Source organism: Lonchura striata, chromosome 9, assembly GCF_050655825.1.
Source record: "Lonchura striata isolate lonStrDom1 chromosome 9, ASM5065582v1, whole genome shotgun sequence".
Classification (NCBI taxonomy): domain Eukaryota; kingdom Metazoa; phylum Chordata; class Aves; order Passeriformes; family Estrildidae; genus Lonchura; species Lonchura striata.
In genome coordinates this window covers 6012572-6028085 of record NC_140711.1, presented here as the reverse complement: position 1 = coordinate 6028085, position 15514 = coordinate 6012572, and the positions used below count along the sequence as shown (strand labels likewise).

The 15514-nt window shown below is 48.7% G+C and overlaps 2 protein-coding genes across 3 annotated transcripts; one reads left to right on the top strand and one right to left on the bottom strand.

Annotated features, from left to right (window-relative positions):
* Nucleotides 1-5103: 5103 nt before the first annotated feature.
* On the bottom strand, nt 5104-10163 carry FBXO45 (F-box protein 45). Its single transcript, XM_021545417.3, has 3 exons — nt 9873-10163; nt 9295-9651; nt 5104-7643 (listed from the first exon to the last, which is right to left on the bottom strand). Exons 1-3 carry the CDS (start codon nt 10146-10148, stop codon nt 7458-7460), a joined length of 819 nt encoding a protein of 272 aa, XP_021401092.1. The 5' UTR covers nt 10149-10163; the 3' UTR covers nt 5104-7457.
* A 125-nt stretch (nt 10164-10288) lies between these two features.
* On the top strand, nt 10289-15412 carry WDR53 (WD repeat domain 53). Of its 2 annotated transcripts, XM_085587604.1 has the most exons (4): nt 10289-10356; nt 10983-11078; nt 11191-11682; nt 14152-15412. In XM_085587604.1, exons 3-4 carry the CDS (start codon nt 11206-11208, stop codon nt 14737-14739), a joined length of 1065 nt encoding a protein of 354 aa, XP_085443730.1. In that variant the 5' UTR covers nt 10289-10356; nt 10983-11078; nt 11191-11205; the 3' UTR covers nt 14740-15412. The 2 variants fall into 2 exon arrangements, with proteins under 2 accessions (XP_085443730.1, XP_021401093.3); XM_021545418.4 differs by lacking the exon at nt 10983-11078.
* Nucleotides 15413-15514: the final 102 nt, after the last annotated feature.

The window sequence follows — 15514 nt, the reverse complement described above, 5'->3', positions numbered from 1 at the left end:
TGGCTGGGACAGTGGCTCGGCCACAGCCCCCTCCCAGACCCCATGCTGGGGCTGAGGCTCTGCCCAGTTCCCTCAGGCAGCTCCATCCGTGGTCACCGCTCCTCCTGCTTGGCCTGTGAATGAGGAGGAAGCAGCTGGAGAGGGAAAGCTGCAGGAGGGATCTCATTTCCCCCTGCCCTGCCCTGCCGCCGTCCCCAGGCCGGGCTTTGGGGGCTCCTCGGGATCCACCACCACGAGGCCGAGGTGAACTTCTCCTGGGAGGGCAGGAGAACATCTGGATCACTTGGTCTCCAGAACACAGCCTGCAGCAGGATGTGCTGGATGCTGAAGCAGCAGAACCTCATATTTCGGAGCAGCTGGAAGCCAAGTGCATCCACTCCCTGGCGATCCAAGACAGTCCAGATGCCCTGGAGAATGGCATCTGGAGGAGTTCAGTGCCCAAAGCCAGAAAAGACTTCTGATCTTTTGCCAAGAGTGGTTGTGGCTGCCCCATCCCTGGAAGTGTTCCAGGCCAGGTTGGACAGGACTTGGAGCAGCCTGGGACAGTGGAAGGTGTCCCTGCTCATGGCAGGGGTGGGACTGGATGGGCTTTAATGTCCCCTCCAACCCAAACCATCCTGTGATTCTTCCTTGATCTCCTCAGGGACTGGAAAGCCCCACAACCAGGTTGCTTTTGTCTAGTTTGGACTTTGATTGCAGTTAGAGCTGAAGGAGCTGCCCAAGCTTTTCCCATAAGATTGCCAAACGTGGATAAATTGACCATTTTTGTACTGTACAATAAAAGAAAGCATTGAAAGCAATAAACCCTCCTGACCCCACTACTCCAGCACATTAACTAAAGCTTTTTATCATAGAATCATGGAATGGTTTGGGTGGGAAGGGACATTAAAGGCCATCTTGTTCCATCCCTGCCATGGCAGGGACACCTTCCACTCTCCCAGGCTGCTCCAAGCCCCATCCAACCTTGCCTGGAACATTTCCAGGGATGGGGCAGGCACAGCTTCTCTGGGAAACCTGTGCCTGTAGGGAAGAATTTCTTCCTAATATCAAATCTAAACCTCCTCTCTGTTGGTTTTTAGCCTAAAACTCTCAAGGCTGGAGGCTGTAAGTCACCAGAAGGAGAAGGTTTGAACAAGTCACTGGTGTGACATCATTCAGGAATGCAAATTGTAACAAAAAAAAAATTACTCCCATCTTCAGCCCCAGGAACTCCCTCCCTGCTGCTGTTCTGCTTAAGAGAAGTGAGTAATTCAGTCATGAACGCAAAGGGAAGTGAAACTCTCTCAGCGCCTTGCAGAGCTCAGCATGTCCCACCCATCTTCCTCTCTGGCCAGAAGGACCAACATCCCTGTGCCACAGCCTGCTCTGGCAGGCAGATCTTCTGGAAGCAAATGCACCCTTTCAAAGTCCTCTTTTCCCAGGTTTTCAGCCACGGGGCACAGCATCCCTGCATTTCTAGCACATTCCCTGAGGGACAAGGGACAAAGCCTGTCTGTGGCTTTTGGGTTTGGAGTTGGAGCATGCTCTAGCACTTAGGACACATCCCTTGATCTTGGGTAAGAAAACAGGAAAACTGCCAGGATATTTCTGTGGGGTTTTAAAACAAACTCTAGCACGTGACACCACTGTAGCACAGGTGACATCAGTGCTGTATCCAAAATGCCATCCCTGGGAGGGACTGAAAGCAGTTCCATCTCTCAGTCTGGGGCCTGAATCACAGGAGTGCAGGAGGGGGAGGTTCAGCCAGACACACGGATCAATATCAGATCTCCCTCCTGCTCTCCACGCTCCTGCCGGGAAGAGCAGCTCACACTGCCAGTAGAGTCACATCCCAGAGCTGCACAGCACTGTGGGGTGAGGTGGGCATGAAAAACCTCCTGATTTCCATTCTGCACACTCCCTTAGTCCCACTAATGTTCCAACTCTGATCCACTTCTGCTCGTGTCAATTATTTACCCAGGAATAGATCAAACCTTATGCTGAAGCTGAGATGACATCTTTTGGCTGCTTCCAAAGCAAGATCCCACCCTCCAGCTCTGCTTTTGCACAAGACCCTGCAGAAGGGGTCAGGTTCCCAATGTCAGATGGGACCCGGTGTGAGGAAAGTGGCCTGTGTCACCTGAGCACAGAAAAACAAACAAAAAGCCATCAAAGAAACCCAAAAGGTGATCTGGAACTGGCAAAGGCTGTACAGCCTGGTCTAGTGGAAGGTATCCTGCCCCTGACAGGGGCTGGAACTGGATGAGTCCTTTCCAAACCAATCTGGATTCCACGAAAAATGTTAACCTCTGAATACAATAAAAAAGCATTTTGCCCAACATCCATTTCCTTACTAGAAGGTTTGTCCAGCACTTTATAAAGCCACATATTAGAGCTAGCAGAGTTTACTCTCTTAGATTGCTATTTAGAAGTGATGGGGTATGGCTGAGTTCTCCTAAGCAAGGGAAGCTCCAGATTAAAAAAGGCAAAATAAATCAAGCAGACATGAAACCACTGCAGGTAGCTCACACCACGCCTGCCAGTGCAGGCATGAAGGGAAAATCCTTTCAATTCCTGACTTGATAAAATTGCAGAAGAATGAACAACACTTGTAACATACACTGAGTTTCATTTCAAAATTCCCTTTCAATTACTTTGCAATCAATTGCAATGGATTTTTTAAAAAAAGAATCTTTTGCTGATATCACTATTTCCTCATCATAAATGCCTGAGGGGAAGAAAAGCAAGTCTTGGAAAAAGTGTTTGAGCCTCACAAATTCCTTTCAATCCTTTAAGGCGGTCTTGGAGCTTTGGCTCAGTTTGGTGTCACTAAAAATCATTTTCTGAAATGCAAATATTTGCTCAGCCTATTTCAGGACACAGGGTTCAAATGAAGGAATGAACTTAAAAAAATTCTGTGTCCATCATCCACTTCTGCTGAGGGTTTTTAGTTTGGTTTGGTTTTTGAAAAGAACAGGAAGTAATTGTTAAGGGAGAAGGTTCCACACTAAAAACATTTATTGTTCTCAGCACTTGTTTGAGCAGAAGTCAAGGCTCCCACAGCTTTGCCCTCTCGTGGGCAGATGGGAGAGTTCCTTTGGTAGTCACACAGCCTCGTCCAGCAGTAGGAAAAAAACTGCTTAGGGGATGAATTAGCAGGTCCAGCAGCACTGCAGGAAAAGCTTTCTGTGTTCATTCACTGCTTCATTCTTTTTTTTTCCTTTCAATCATACTTTAGCATAAGGTGGGCTACTGTCACAGAGTCAAGCATAGCCACTGCCAACCCCCTGAAAACCTGCTCTTTAAGTGTACAAAGGATCTTAGTGCAATTTCAATAATGTTGTTTTCTGTCTGCAGATTTCACTGCAAGCAAGTGAAAAAAATTCACTTACACATCTAGGAGCTATTTATAACACATAAAGACTGAAATATTCACATGGAATTACATAGCTTAAGGAATGACTGAAGGCTGCTCACCTCTTAAATACTTTGAAAAAAGCAGTTTTGCATGATCAGACTATGATCAGGCCCGGTGTTATTTTAACTCATTGCTGCTGTCATCAACCCAGCAAAAATGGAAGAGGGAAAAAAAATAGAGGCAGCCATCTGGAAACACACCCAGTGTGCTCAGGGAATTTAGAAATGTAGATCAGAGATAAGGGGAGAGAAAAGTTGGATTTCTCTCTGTCACATTCGGAGGCAGGCAGGGAAGAGCACAGCCACAGCACCGGGGCCATCTGCTCCTGCCTGGGTTTGTCACCTGAAACGTGGCCAGGAGGGACAGGACTAAGGGGCCTTTGCCAGGGGAAGTGCACACAGGGCTCCCAAAAACGTACATTTACTGCAGCCTTTCAGCTGGGGTAAAAGCATTTTCCCAGCTGGAGTTTCCCAGCCCAGCACGAGGCACCAGCAAGGCCAAGAACAGCTCTGCCCCCAAACCAGCGACCACACCGAGCTCCTCAGAGAGGTGACAGGGACAGAGGACTGACTGTTCAGCTCCCAACAGATTTCACAGCACACTCAAACCACAAGGAATTCTGAATTTTATTAAAATGACAGACAAAATGCTCACTTATCCCAAAATCCTGTAAGATTCTAAAGCCAAGACCTGTTAATCTGACAGATTTCTATTATTGGGGCTGTGAACACTTGATGTTCCCCCTGACCAAAGCCCTTAAATCCCTTGTCAGGGCAGGAAAAATACCCCAAACAACTGCTCAGCTGACCCTGAGGTACCTCAGGCTAAAAAAAACAACTCTGCCTTCTTGGCAAACCAGCACCAAACCTCTCTGCTCCTGAAGGAGGCATCAGCCAGGATTTACTGCTTAAAAGCAAAGTGCCTCAGAGCTCAAACCCACAAAACTTCTTCCTAAAAGCACTGTGAAATACTGAATTTCTACAGGGAGAGCTAAGGAAGCAGCAGGAAGCTGAGGGGGAAGGATACTCGGTGCAGCAGTGGGGGCAGTGACCACACCACCCCAACTCCAACCCAGAGGCCTCCAGCAGGCAGGAATGTCTTTCCCAAAGTCATGAGTGAGCATCCCTGTTTCAGAGGAGGCAATTTCCCAAGCACAGCTATCAGATTCCTAAGTTTCCAAGCCCTCCCTAGCCACTCAGACTCTCTCTTTTCCAGCAGTCACACAGCAGATCACACAGCCCCAGTGCCTCTGTCCTCCTGTGGGATAGTATATTTTTTAAAGATTTTTTTACAGAAGTGCATAGAGAGAATTTTTTTTTTTTTAATGTAAAATGTACTTAAGAGAATTGTTTACGTAGGGTGATTATTTGATTAAATTTTAGTGAAAATTGTTAAAGTCTGATAACTAATTAGATTTACTTGTGTTTAAACTTTAGAGAACAGGGTTATGAGTTGTAGGTAAGTTAGATATAGTAGTTAGAGAAAGTAGCATATAGTTTTAACTTCTTCCTTTATATAGTATATTAATATATTATAACATAGTTATAATAAAGAAATCATTCAACCTTCTGAACTGAGTGAAACATCATCAGTCCTCCTATTGAGTGCACCTGTATTTACAATACTCCTGGGGCACCAAACTGCAGCCCCCTTCTTCCCATCTGTGGGATTCTGCAGATGCCATTCCAAGAATCCACACCAATAGATCCTTCTGAATGATAGCAGAGTTTATTTTAATATTTTGTACAGCCAGCATTGGTCTCCAGGAATAAATTATAATCTTACATAAGTGAGTCCACCCAAACCCACCCTTAAGGAATGTTCAACTTTCAGCATTTCTGATTTAGAGGGAAATTATTTAGAGGGCAAGATGCAGTCTGAAGAATGGGAATTAATCTGAAATTTTGATTAAAACTCCTAAGAATTCTCAGGGTTTCCTTGCCTCTAACTGGATCATGGACAACTGCAGAGGTTTCATCTTTCAGGACTGCACTAAGAATACATTCATCCTGGGGACTATTTCTTTTCCTGAACTGGGCAGGGTTTTGTTTCCTTTATCCCCAACTCTGTGCCCCACGGTTCTGCTCTGCAGACACCTTACAGTCCAGTACAATCAATGCCTGTAACAGATTTGTCCGGGTACTTGGATGCCCATTCCACAGCCTTTATTTGGCTGCTCTCAGCACCACCTAAAACACCTCCACTGCTCACAGCACATTCTGTCTGGTGCAGCAAGAGGAACAGACCTTGATTTGCCTTTCAGCAATGAACACACAAAACAAATAAATACTTTTAAATCTTTTAAATGGTAACAACTTACACAGTTCCAGGGCAGAACCTGGTCACCTACCAGGCCAAAAGCACTCTAAGGCAAAGCCTCACTCACTTCCTTGAGGATCAGGGAGGGGGATGAGCAACAGCTCAAGAGGAATTCCTCTTTCTTCCATGCTCAGAGAATTGCCAGTGTCAGATACCAAGCAACTCACATTCTCTAGCACAAAATAGAAAAAAAAAAACCAAAAACAAAAACAAACAAACAAAAAACAAGCAAAAGAGGTTGCATAAACATTTCCTTCTCCCTCTCCAAAAAGCAACTCTGAAACAGCCCTGACAGCCCTGGGAGATGCCAACCAGCACAAAACCAGAGTCATGAGCCAGCCATGGGTCTCACAGCCTTCCTGTCCTGTTAAAGGACCCATCCAGGGCTCCCTACAGACCTTCCAGCCTCACAGGAAAGAGGTTTCACCAGGAATTCCCTCCTCACTACACCTGGCAGCTTCCCAACCTGCACAAGCCAGCACAGGGACACACCTGGGGGGGGGGAGGGGGGGAGGTCTGGACAAGGCTTTGAGAAAATCAGTGAAGAGCACACACATTGAATGTGATCCAGAATCCCCATCAAAGGGCTGGTGAGAGTTTTACTAGTCCTGGGCAGGTGAATGTTGGGGTACTGGGGGATTTGATTCAGTTAAGAAAGGTTCAGGCATGCCTTAAAGCTTTATAAAGCCACTGAAGCTGAAAGTAAGGTCTGGTTGCAGAAGCCCAATGCTCCTTCCACATTATGTTGAGACATCTCACAGGAGTGACTAGCAAGTGAGAGAATGCTTTGAAAAGGTGGCATTTTTGACGTAGAGAGGAAGGCAGGCTCAATGCTGTGCTCAGCCTTCCTTCCCCAAGGGGAGTGTGAGTTCTGGTGAAAGGAAACCCACGGGAAAAACGTTTTTGTTTCCTACAGAGAACAAACCTGTCACTGAAGCCATGGAAACTTTCACAGGAAACAACCCCAAGTACCACCACACTCCACAAGAGCATCCCAAAACACATTACAAAAGAACTGCAATGACATGAAGGCTGTACACCTGTCCCAGGTGTGTCCTCTGGTGCCAGGGAGGGGGGTGATTTTTTTTTCCCTTTATGAAATTCTGTCCCAGTTAGAATAAAGCAAACCCTTTCTTTTAACTGTTCTTTTCAACGTTTTCTTTATATACAATCCTTAAAATACACTTAAAAATAGCTGCACACATGTTGTATGGTTATACCAGAGAAGGGCAGTTGCACAGACCATGCCTCTCAGGACAATAAAAACTGTAAATACTCCCAGCAGCCCCACTCTGCTCCAGCCCCCATGCTGGCTCCAAGGAGGGAAGGAAGGAAGGAACAAGCAGTTTGGAAATGGGAGTCTCTCACAAAACACGCCACTTACAAATCCCAGGGTAATTTCCTCAAGCATTTTTGTATCAAGTCCTTTCTTAAATGTTTGAGGTCACACTGCCATTTTAGCAATAAAATCTGTTGCAACATGCATGTGTCAGCTTCCCACTCAACCAACTGCAGCCCTGAGGATTTTTCTGGCCTGGTAGAAAGAGGAAATGTAACACAATTTCTGAAGGACGGCTGGTCCTCCGTTTCCAAACTCCATGTGGCTCCCTCGATGGCTCTCGGACACACACCCACACTTTTTTTGTTCTTTTTTTCCTCTAATACACGTTTCCCTCTAACCAACATGCAGATTCCTCCTCCCAAACATCCACATCTCGACGTCCCAACGGAACAATCCATGTCATCCATCCAGAGGCTTTCCCAGGTAGACCAAAGTCACTTCTGTGTTACCATACACAGCAGACACTGCTGGATACAGGCAAACTTTTGGCAGTCCTCTGAAGGCAACTCCCAAGAACTCATAGCCCCTCTCAAACGCTAATGTTTTGTCTTCCATGTCCAGGATAACTCGAATCCTTTCACCTATCTGGAAACAGAGACAGGAGGGAGAGTAAAAATAACACACAGAGAGTGTCAGCATGTTCAGATGGAAACAAAAATAATGCAAAATGTAACACAGCAGAGAATTATAAAGCAGGGCTGTCCTGTGTCTCATGACTGATTGCTCTTGTGACAGGAATTTCTCAATTTCACCATGATCTGAAGCAGGACAGCCTGCATCCACCACCTGTTTATGATAATAAACATGACCCTTCCCATATGAACCTGTGAGAGCACTGAGAGCAGGCACTATGTGCTGTGTGCTTTGGAAGTACTGCAGAGCTTTGGAATCTTTGCAATGGGCTCCAAGTTACCTGAGCTCTGTGTTCAGCTGCTGATATCACTGAGCAGCAACTGCTCTGTGAGGAGCATTTTTAAAGACAATGGGTTTAAGAAAGGCAAGTGCCACCTACAAAAAAATCCCAGAATAGATTAATATACAGGTTTTGTCACTGACAGAGGTGTTCCCTCACCAAGCACGTTTTCTATGAGCAGACCACTGCACGTGTCTTAATAAAAGAAAATTTCAGTACAAAATGTAAAACAAAAATCCTGAAAGGATATACATACAAACACATAAGTGAAACCAGCATTGACCACAGCAGGAGCCTCGGATCCAGGCAGGCCCAGAGCTCCCTGCATTTATATAGCACATGTTATATCAATGGAAGTCCCAGAAAACAGCCACAAGCACAGCAGGCACCACACAAACTCTTGACTCTTCTCCAGCCAGCCGCAGCACTGGGAATTTCTTCTAGTCAACACTAACACACACATGTGTTTCCTGTAAGCATGTTTTCTATGAGCAGATCACTGCACATGTCTTAATAAACACAAAATACACCAAAGGATCGCTGATTTGAACTTTCACACAAATTTAGGAACATCAGATGCAAGGTACTACACAGATCTTCACCCACAAGTGGAATGTAAGCCAGTACAAAGCCACAGCACTGGATGTCAGACTGGATTATTTTTAAAGTCACTTCTAACCCATTCTCTGAATATGAGACAGAAATTACAATGATCCAGTTTAAGTTGTAACACGAGCAAATCCAGCAGTGAAAAGACAGCTGTGTGAGCAGGCAGAATGACAAGACAGGCTTCTTTAAGGACAAAAAGGTAGGCTGGCCTCTGCTCTTTAATACCCTGAAGTTATCTGAACATCAGATTCCAGATAAATGTCACCCACGGGAAGGTGGCCAGTGAGCAAAGCAGCAGCAATCAGCACTGCTGCAGGTTTTTGCAGGAAGACTCTCACCTATGCACTAACTTCAGCTCACCGTGCCAGACAACAAAGGGGTACAAGCCCTCAGACAGTCACCTTGCTGTGGGGCAAGTCGCTACTTCAGAAAGCTACAACAGCCTTTTCAGGTTTTATTCAAAAAAGCACCACGATGCCTAAGCAGACACCCACAGGTTTCACACTCAATGTGTGAGATTATAGTGTGGGAACAACCCAGGGTCAGGTGCACTGAACACCAGACAGGAGGGGAAAAGGCTCACGAGGTAGAATCATTTGCCTTTTGCAGGGAAGGCAAAAAGACCTCCGAGAGTCACTTCGGAGCAATCCAGCAGCCAGCCGGGACAGCGAGGGATGGCCAGCACCCCCCAGAGCCCACGCCAAGCCCCCTCACCTGGTACTTGGGCGCGTTATTGCACTGGGGGAAGCTGCCGTTCACCTCCCCGTTATGCAGCAAGTTATTGTCCACCAGGTTCCAGCCCCAACTCTGGTCGTCGCTGCCCAGCAGGGCCACGTAGCCCTGGCACTGCATGGCCGCGCGCTTGGTGGCGATGCCGATGACGGCCACGGTGCCCAGCGGGCCCTCCCACCACACCTCCCAGGCGTGCCGGCCCTCGCTGAAGCCGATCTTGGTGCGCGCCCCGTCCGTGCTCTGCGCGATGGGGTTGCGGTGCAGCGTGAAGCCGTTCTTCTTGATGTACACGTTCCTCGAGCAGTCGTTGGTGCTGAAGGCGTGGTGGAAGGCACGGACCTGGGCGAGAGAAGGCGGGTGGGGGAGATGGACGGGGCTTGGAAGCAGCCTGGTCTAGTGGGAGGTGTCCCTTCCAACCCAAACCATTGTGGCTCTAGGAGATAAAACCCTGCCATGGTCCCCGGCCTCCCGCCCCCTTCGTTTCCGATGGCGGGTGGGCCGGAGGGCTGCGGGGGCGGCGGTGGAGGGGTGTCCCGGCGGGGTGGGGGTCCCGGCCTCACCTTGCCCTTGTAGGTGGGCACGTTGCAGAGGATGTCGGTGCGCAGGGCCTCCTCGGCCAGGCAGCGGGCGGCCAGGCTGCGCCACACCTCGCTGTTCTCGTCGCCGTGCAGGACGCGGTGCCACAGCTTGCAGACCAGCGCGCAGCTCCGCAGCTCCCGCAGCTCCAGGTACGAGAACACCAGCTCCAGCACCCGCCCCGGCAGCCGCCAGCCCGGCCCTCCCCACGACGCCGCGGCCGCCCCGGGGCCGGGCCCGGGGCCGGGCCCCGCCGCCATCGCCCCCCGCGCTGCCCTCGCCCGCCCGGTGTCGCCGGGGCCGCCCGAGGCCTCACGGCGCGGGGGCGCGCGGCGCCGCCATCTCGGCCGCGGGCACCGCCCCGCGCGTGCGCGGCGGGCGCGGGGGGCCGGCGCGGGGCGGCGGCGGCGGCGCCGAGCGGAGCCGGGGGGCGGCGAGCGGAGCGCGGCGGAGCGGAGCGGAGCGGAGGTGAGGGCGGAAGGTCCCGAGCCCCCCGGCGCGGCCCCGGCAGCGCCGCGCCCCGCGAGCCGGGCCTGCCGCGGCGGGGGGCGGTCGGACCGAGCTGCCGCAGGGCTCGGGGTTGGCGGGGTACGACTCACCTGGGGCCACCGGGGACCGGCGGCCGCGAGTCTGCCCCGGTGCGAGCTGCGGGGAAGGTATCGGCCCTCTCCGTAGTGTTATTTGATCGCCAAGACCGAAGTTCCTCTGGTGGAATGAATGGGCTCTGGCTGCTCTTTAGATCTGGGTCAGCAAAAACCACACGGAGAACATAACGTGGTTAAATAAACGCACGGACCTTAGGGCAGCGAGGCGGCTGCTGGGCTGTCACACAAACCCCGTGTGCCTCTCTCCTTTTCTCCGCAGCGTCCCAGTCCCTCCAACACTTTCGTGCTGCCCTTTTTCGCTCTTCATTTAATTTTTTTGCCGATGCGTTTCCCTAAGCAGTGCTGTGACACAGGCTGCTGCGGGGAGTCACACCAAGGGAGGGTTAAGGTTGGTGAGCACATGGCTGTGTACTGAGACGCAATTAAATATGTTGCAACCTGTTTTAAAGGAGTAATACTGCTTTTAAAAAGTCTCATTGTGTTATCTAGGTTGGAAAAGACCGGTCAGCGCTCCCGCTGTGCCTGGTGCTGTTGCTATTTGTGCGAAAGCTCCACTTGGGTACTGAGCTGTCCTGAGCTGCCGAGGTGCCCGTTTTAACTGCACGCTGAAGTTTCAGGATGATCTTCCTGCTTATAATTTCTGCTGTCATGAGCTCAACAACCGCCTCAGTTCGGGGCTTGTTTTTGTGTGTTTCAGGGGTGTCCCTGAAGCATGGCAGTGAAGTGGGACGGTGGGCACTCCTCCTCTGTGCTGTGCCTGAACGTGAGCGCGGAAGGGCTGGTGGCCTCCGGCGCGGAGCGGGGCGAGCTGGCGCTCTGGGACGGGGGAGGCTCGCCGGTGGCTCAGCTGCGGCTCCCGCAGGCGGAGGACGTGACCTCGCTGGTGTTCTCCGCCCGCCGGCCCAGCACGCTGTACACGTCCCACGGAGAAACCATCAGCGTGCTGGATGTCCGCTCCCTGCAGGAGCCCCTGCAGCGCTTCCAGGTGAACGAGGAGGAGATCAACTGCCTCTCGGTGAACGACGCCGACAGCTTCCTGGCTGCGGCGGATGACTCGGGGGCCATAAAGGTTGTGGACTTGGAAAGCAAGAAAGTCAGCCGGTCCTTGAGGCACTCCAACATCTGCTCGTCTGTTGCCTTCCGACCTCAGCGGCCTCAAAGCCTGGTTTCCTGTGGACTGGACATGCAGGTGATTTGCATACATGTGTACGGCTATTAATGAAGTGAAACAGTAATTACCCACCTATGTAGTGAAGCAGCCGCAGACTTTCACTGAGCACGAAGGTGTTCAGCCTGCAGTCACTGGAAAGCTCCCTCGCTATTCTGAAGTATTTTGGCCCAAAACTTAAGTGTTGGGACTGCTTGTGCTATGTTCCACTCAGCAGCTTCTGGCCCTGTTTTTATCTTCTTTAACATTTATAATTCAAAAGTGAGTGGGGTGAGGGGAAATCAGAATACACTGCAAAGCTCACTTGTGCTGTATTTGCTCTTTGTTGGACTGAGCAAAACCAGTAGCTGCCCTTAGGGATCAGTTGTGGCTGCAGATATGATGCAAATGATGGTGAGGAAAAGGCACAGTGTTTGAGGCAGGCAGGTAGAGCAGCATCTTTCCAAGTGGAACATATCACTGTGAGAACAAGTGATTTGTATAATTTATCCGTTGTTCTGTTAGCATCTTGGGAGCATGAAATGTTCTTTGCCTTTTAAACTTTTCTATCCTCATCAAGAGGAAACTTTGCCCCTTGCATTCTGAGACCCATGCTGGGAGTTAAGCCCAGAACAGATATTTTTCAGTAATTTCTTTCCAGTAGTTGAGGTCTGACCACATTCCTGGTTTAGCCCAGTATGAAAACTGTCACTTCTCAAAGGTTTCTGTGGTTCCAGCGGTGTCAGGGTGAAGTCTGTGTGACAGGTTTGAGCAGTTTCAGCCTGTGTTCTTGAAACCAAAGTACATCTCACAACCCATTAGAGCAAGTACATGCTGATATTTAGTATAAACTATTTTTCTGTGTTAAAGCCATGATGATCGATCCTGTTTCAGAGGAGTAAACTCTCAGTCCCTCAGCTGGCTTAATTCTGGTCCCTAAAATGCAGATACACAAGCTTGTGGCTGGAAACTTTTTATCAGAATTGTAAACGTTTATGTACAAGGAGGTACAAGGGAGCTGATTATTTTTTGTGACTTTTTAGTATTAGGTTCATTGATTGTAGCTCAGCAAGTTGTTTTTTTTAGGTGAAAGTCAGTATTCCAAAACAGGATTTAATTAGTGTGCTTTTGTACAGTGAAAAGACCATCATTCTGCATTCTGCATTTAAGATACGTCATTTCCCAAAGGGGAGCTTAGCTGCAGAACTCTGAAGTCCTGTGCTGCACCATGTCTTTGGACAAGTTATGAGCACTACAAAACATATTCTGGGCTTGTCAAACCCTCGGGGAAGTCATGTCTGATGAAAATTGAAATTGAGGTTGCTGGAGTTCTTTCAGGAGTTCCAATAAAGCAGAGAAAGTGCCATGAGGACAGAAAATACTTAGTTTGCAGAAAACTCTTCAGCAGTTGATGGATTCATCAGGTTGTTGCCGTGCTGTTTGTGATGAAAACAGGAGTATTTTCTGTAAGCATCACCCAGCTCCTCTGATTTAGAGCAAATCACAGTTGTGGAAATAGTTTTAGTGCAGCAGCAACAGCAGTAACTGAAACAGGAAAGTGACAGGAAATATATTTCAGATGTTTTAGTGTGATTTGGATTCCGGAAATGCAGAGCCAGGCTTTTTTGTGAACTAAATTTAAAGGCTCTGGTACTTCTTATTGGTGATTACTACTAAAGGAATATTTTTATTAATAACAAATTGAAGCTTAGCTTTATGAAGCAAACAGTACACCAGTGCTGCATTAGAATGACTTGGGCTTTTCAATCTGTTGGCCTTGAGAATTCTCATTGTCAATTCAGATCCTACAAAAGTCTTGAGAGCATTATTTTTAATTGGCTCAGTATAAATATGTAGTGCTTGAACTGCTGTACAAGAGACGTGGGATTCTTCACTGGGGGCTTGGAGGTGGGGTGGCATTGGAAAAGGAAGTCTAAAAGCACAACCTGCCCCATCTCAGTAGGTTAAGCATGCCCTACTCCATAGCACAAACCAGATCTACTCACTGGATATAAAAATAAATACAAATATGCCTGTTTAAAGACCACAGTCTTAACTGCTGTTTTTGCCTTTTGCTGTCCCATTTTTAAGACACATTCATGGCAGTGACTATTACAGGCCAAGTAGCAGAGACAGAAATCCAGAATGATAATGATCTCTATTCACTGGTAGGGTTTCTGTGTCCCTCCTTCTCAATAATTGATGTGCAGTACATCATGATTGCTACTGCTGGAATAAATGCAAAAGCTTTTAGAGCAGTGTTAGCATCTCTTCCATGGTCTAAAGGTGTGAGTCATTGACTGCAGAGTGTGGTGGTGGGGCTTTGGAAAGCAGGCCAGAAAGATTTGCTACATTTATTAGGGCAAGTTTAACCACACGCCTTACACTTCTTGGAGTCACGCACAGCCTTTGCTCTGCTAGGAGAAGTGTGGTTGCTTATTTTACCGTTAAAGATCCGATTTGAAATAAAACACACAAATAATTTCTTTATCCTATTGGTATTTTTTCCAGGTGATGCTGTGGAACCTGCAGAAAGTTCGTCCCTTGTGGACCACAAACCTGCAGGAGTGTGACATGGAGGAGGAGAGCCTGCAGTCAGCCGGGCAGTTCTTCAACCCGCCGCTCGCGCATTCCCTGTCCGTCGCCTCTTGCGGCAACGTCTTCAGCTGTGGAGCTCAGGACGGTAAAGTCCGAATATTCCGAGTCACAGGTGCCAGGTTTGAACGGGAGCTGGAGTTCCAGGCTCACAGCTTGGGAGTCTCACAGGTGCTCTTTATGCCTGAGGCATACCAGTTGTTGTCTGGAGGAAACGATGGGAAAGTCTTGCTCTGGGATGTCAGCAGTAATATTGGGAAGCAGCAAAAAAGTCCAGCAAAATCTCTGCACAGGAGGAAGGCCCAAGCAGCTGCTTCCAGCAGGAAAGATGGGAAGCTCAACAAAGCAGCCTCAAATGAACACCCTGGAGTTGTGCCAAAGCTCAGCATTGAACACGGAGAGAAGGTGAACTGGCTCTTGTTTGCAGAGATCAAGGGCTCCAGGAGAGTGTTGGTTGCTGACCAGACCAGCTCAGTATCAGCCTATCCATTGCCAGAACCTTAAGGCAGCCAGGGGCTTACAGAAGTCTGGGGGATAAAACCACTTCTCAGAGCCAGTTACTTCCACTGACAGTGAACTGGACAGTGAACCCCTCTGGGTCCTTGGGAAGGGAAAGGGATTTGCTGTGCACTCATGATGTCCCTGGCCTCGTGCTGGTTCCTTGTGGCTGTTATGTTCACAGCTACTCTCTCTTGCAGGGTTGGAATTTTGCTGCTTGGATTTAAGTGAAACGGGTCTCTATATTTAGGGGTAACATTAGTTCATGGCTAAGCTGACGTAATTAAGGCTGGAGGAGAAAATTAGTGCTCAGGAGACACCCACAATGCTAAGTGATGCTGCTGAACAGTAGCAGGGCTGTCATTGGCTCAGCCCTATGTGGTTTGGGCTGTTGCAGTGCTCTGTGCGACTTCTCCCATGAAGCTGTGTCCCAGTTGGCTTGAACTGGTCATGGTGGGATCTGGTTTTCATCACTCTGTCAGCAGCTGCATAGACTAGATGCATCAATTAATGAGTAATCAAATGAGTTTCCCTGTGGTTGCCAACTGAGTTTTTTCACTGCAGCAAAAGAAGGAGCAGGGGAACTGTTACACCTGTTTGCTGGGTCAGCTGTCAGTTAGTTGTGTATCCCAGGGAAAAGAACTATTACACTTGGCTTAATAAATGCTTTCTCTCTCACTGTTCCCTTGTCCTTAGAATCACTCTAATAGTGCCAGACTCACACAAAATCGTGTCAAAAAGTTTATTTACCCCGATAGCAGGGTGAATATGAAGGGCCAGA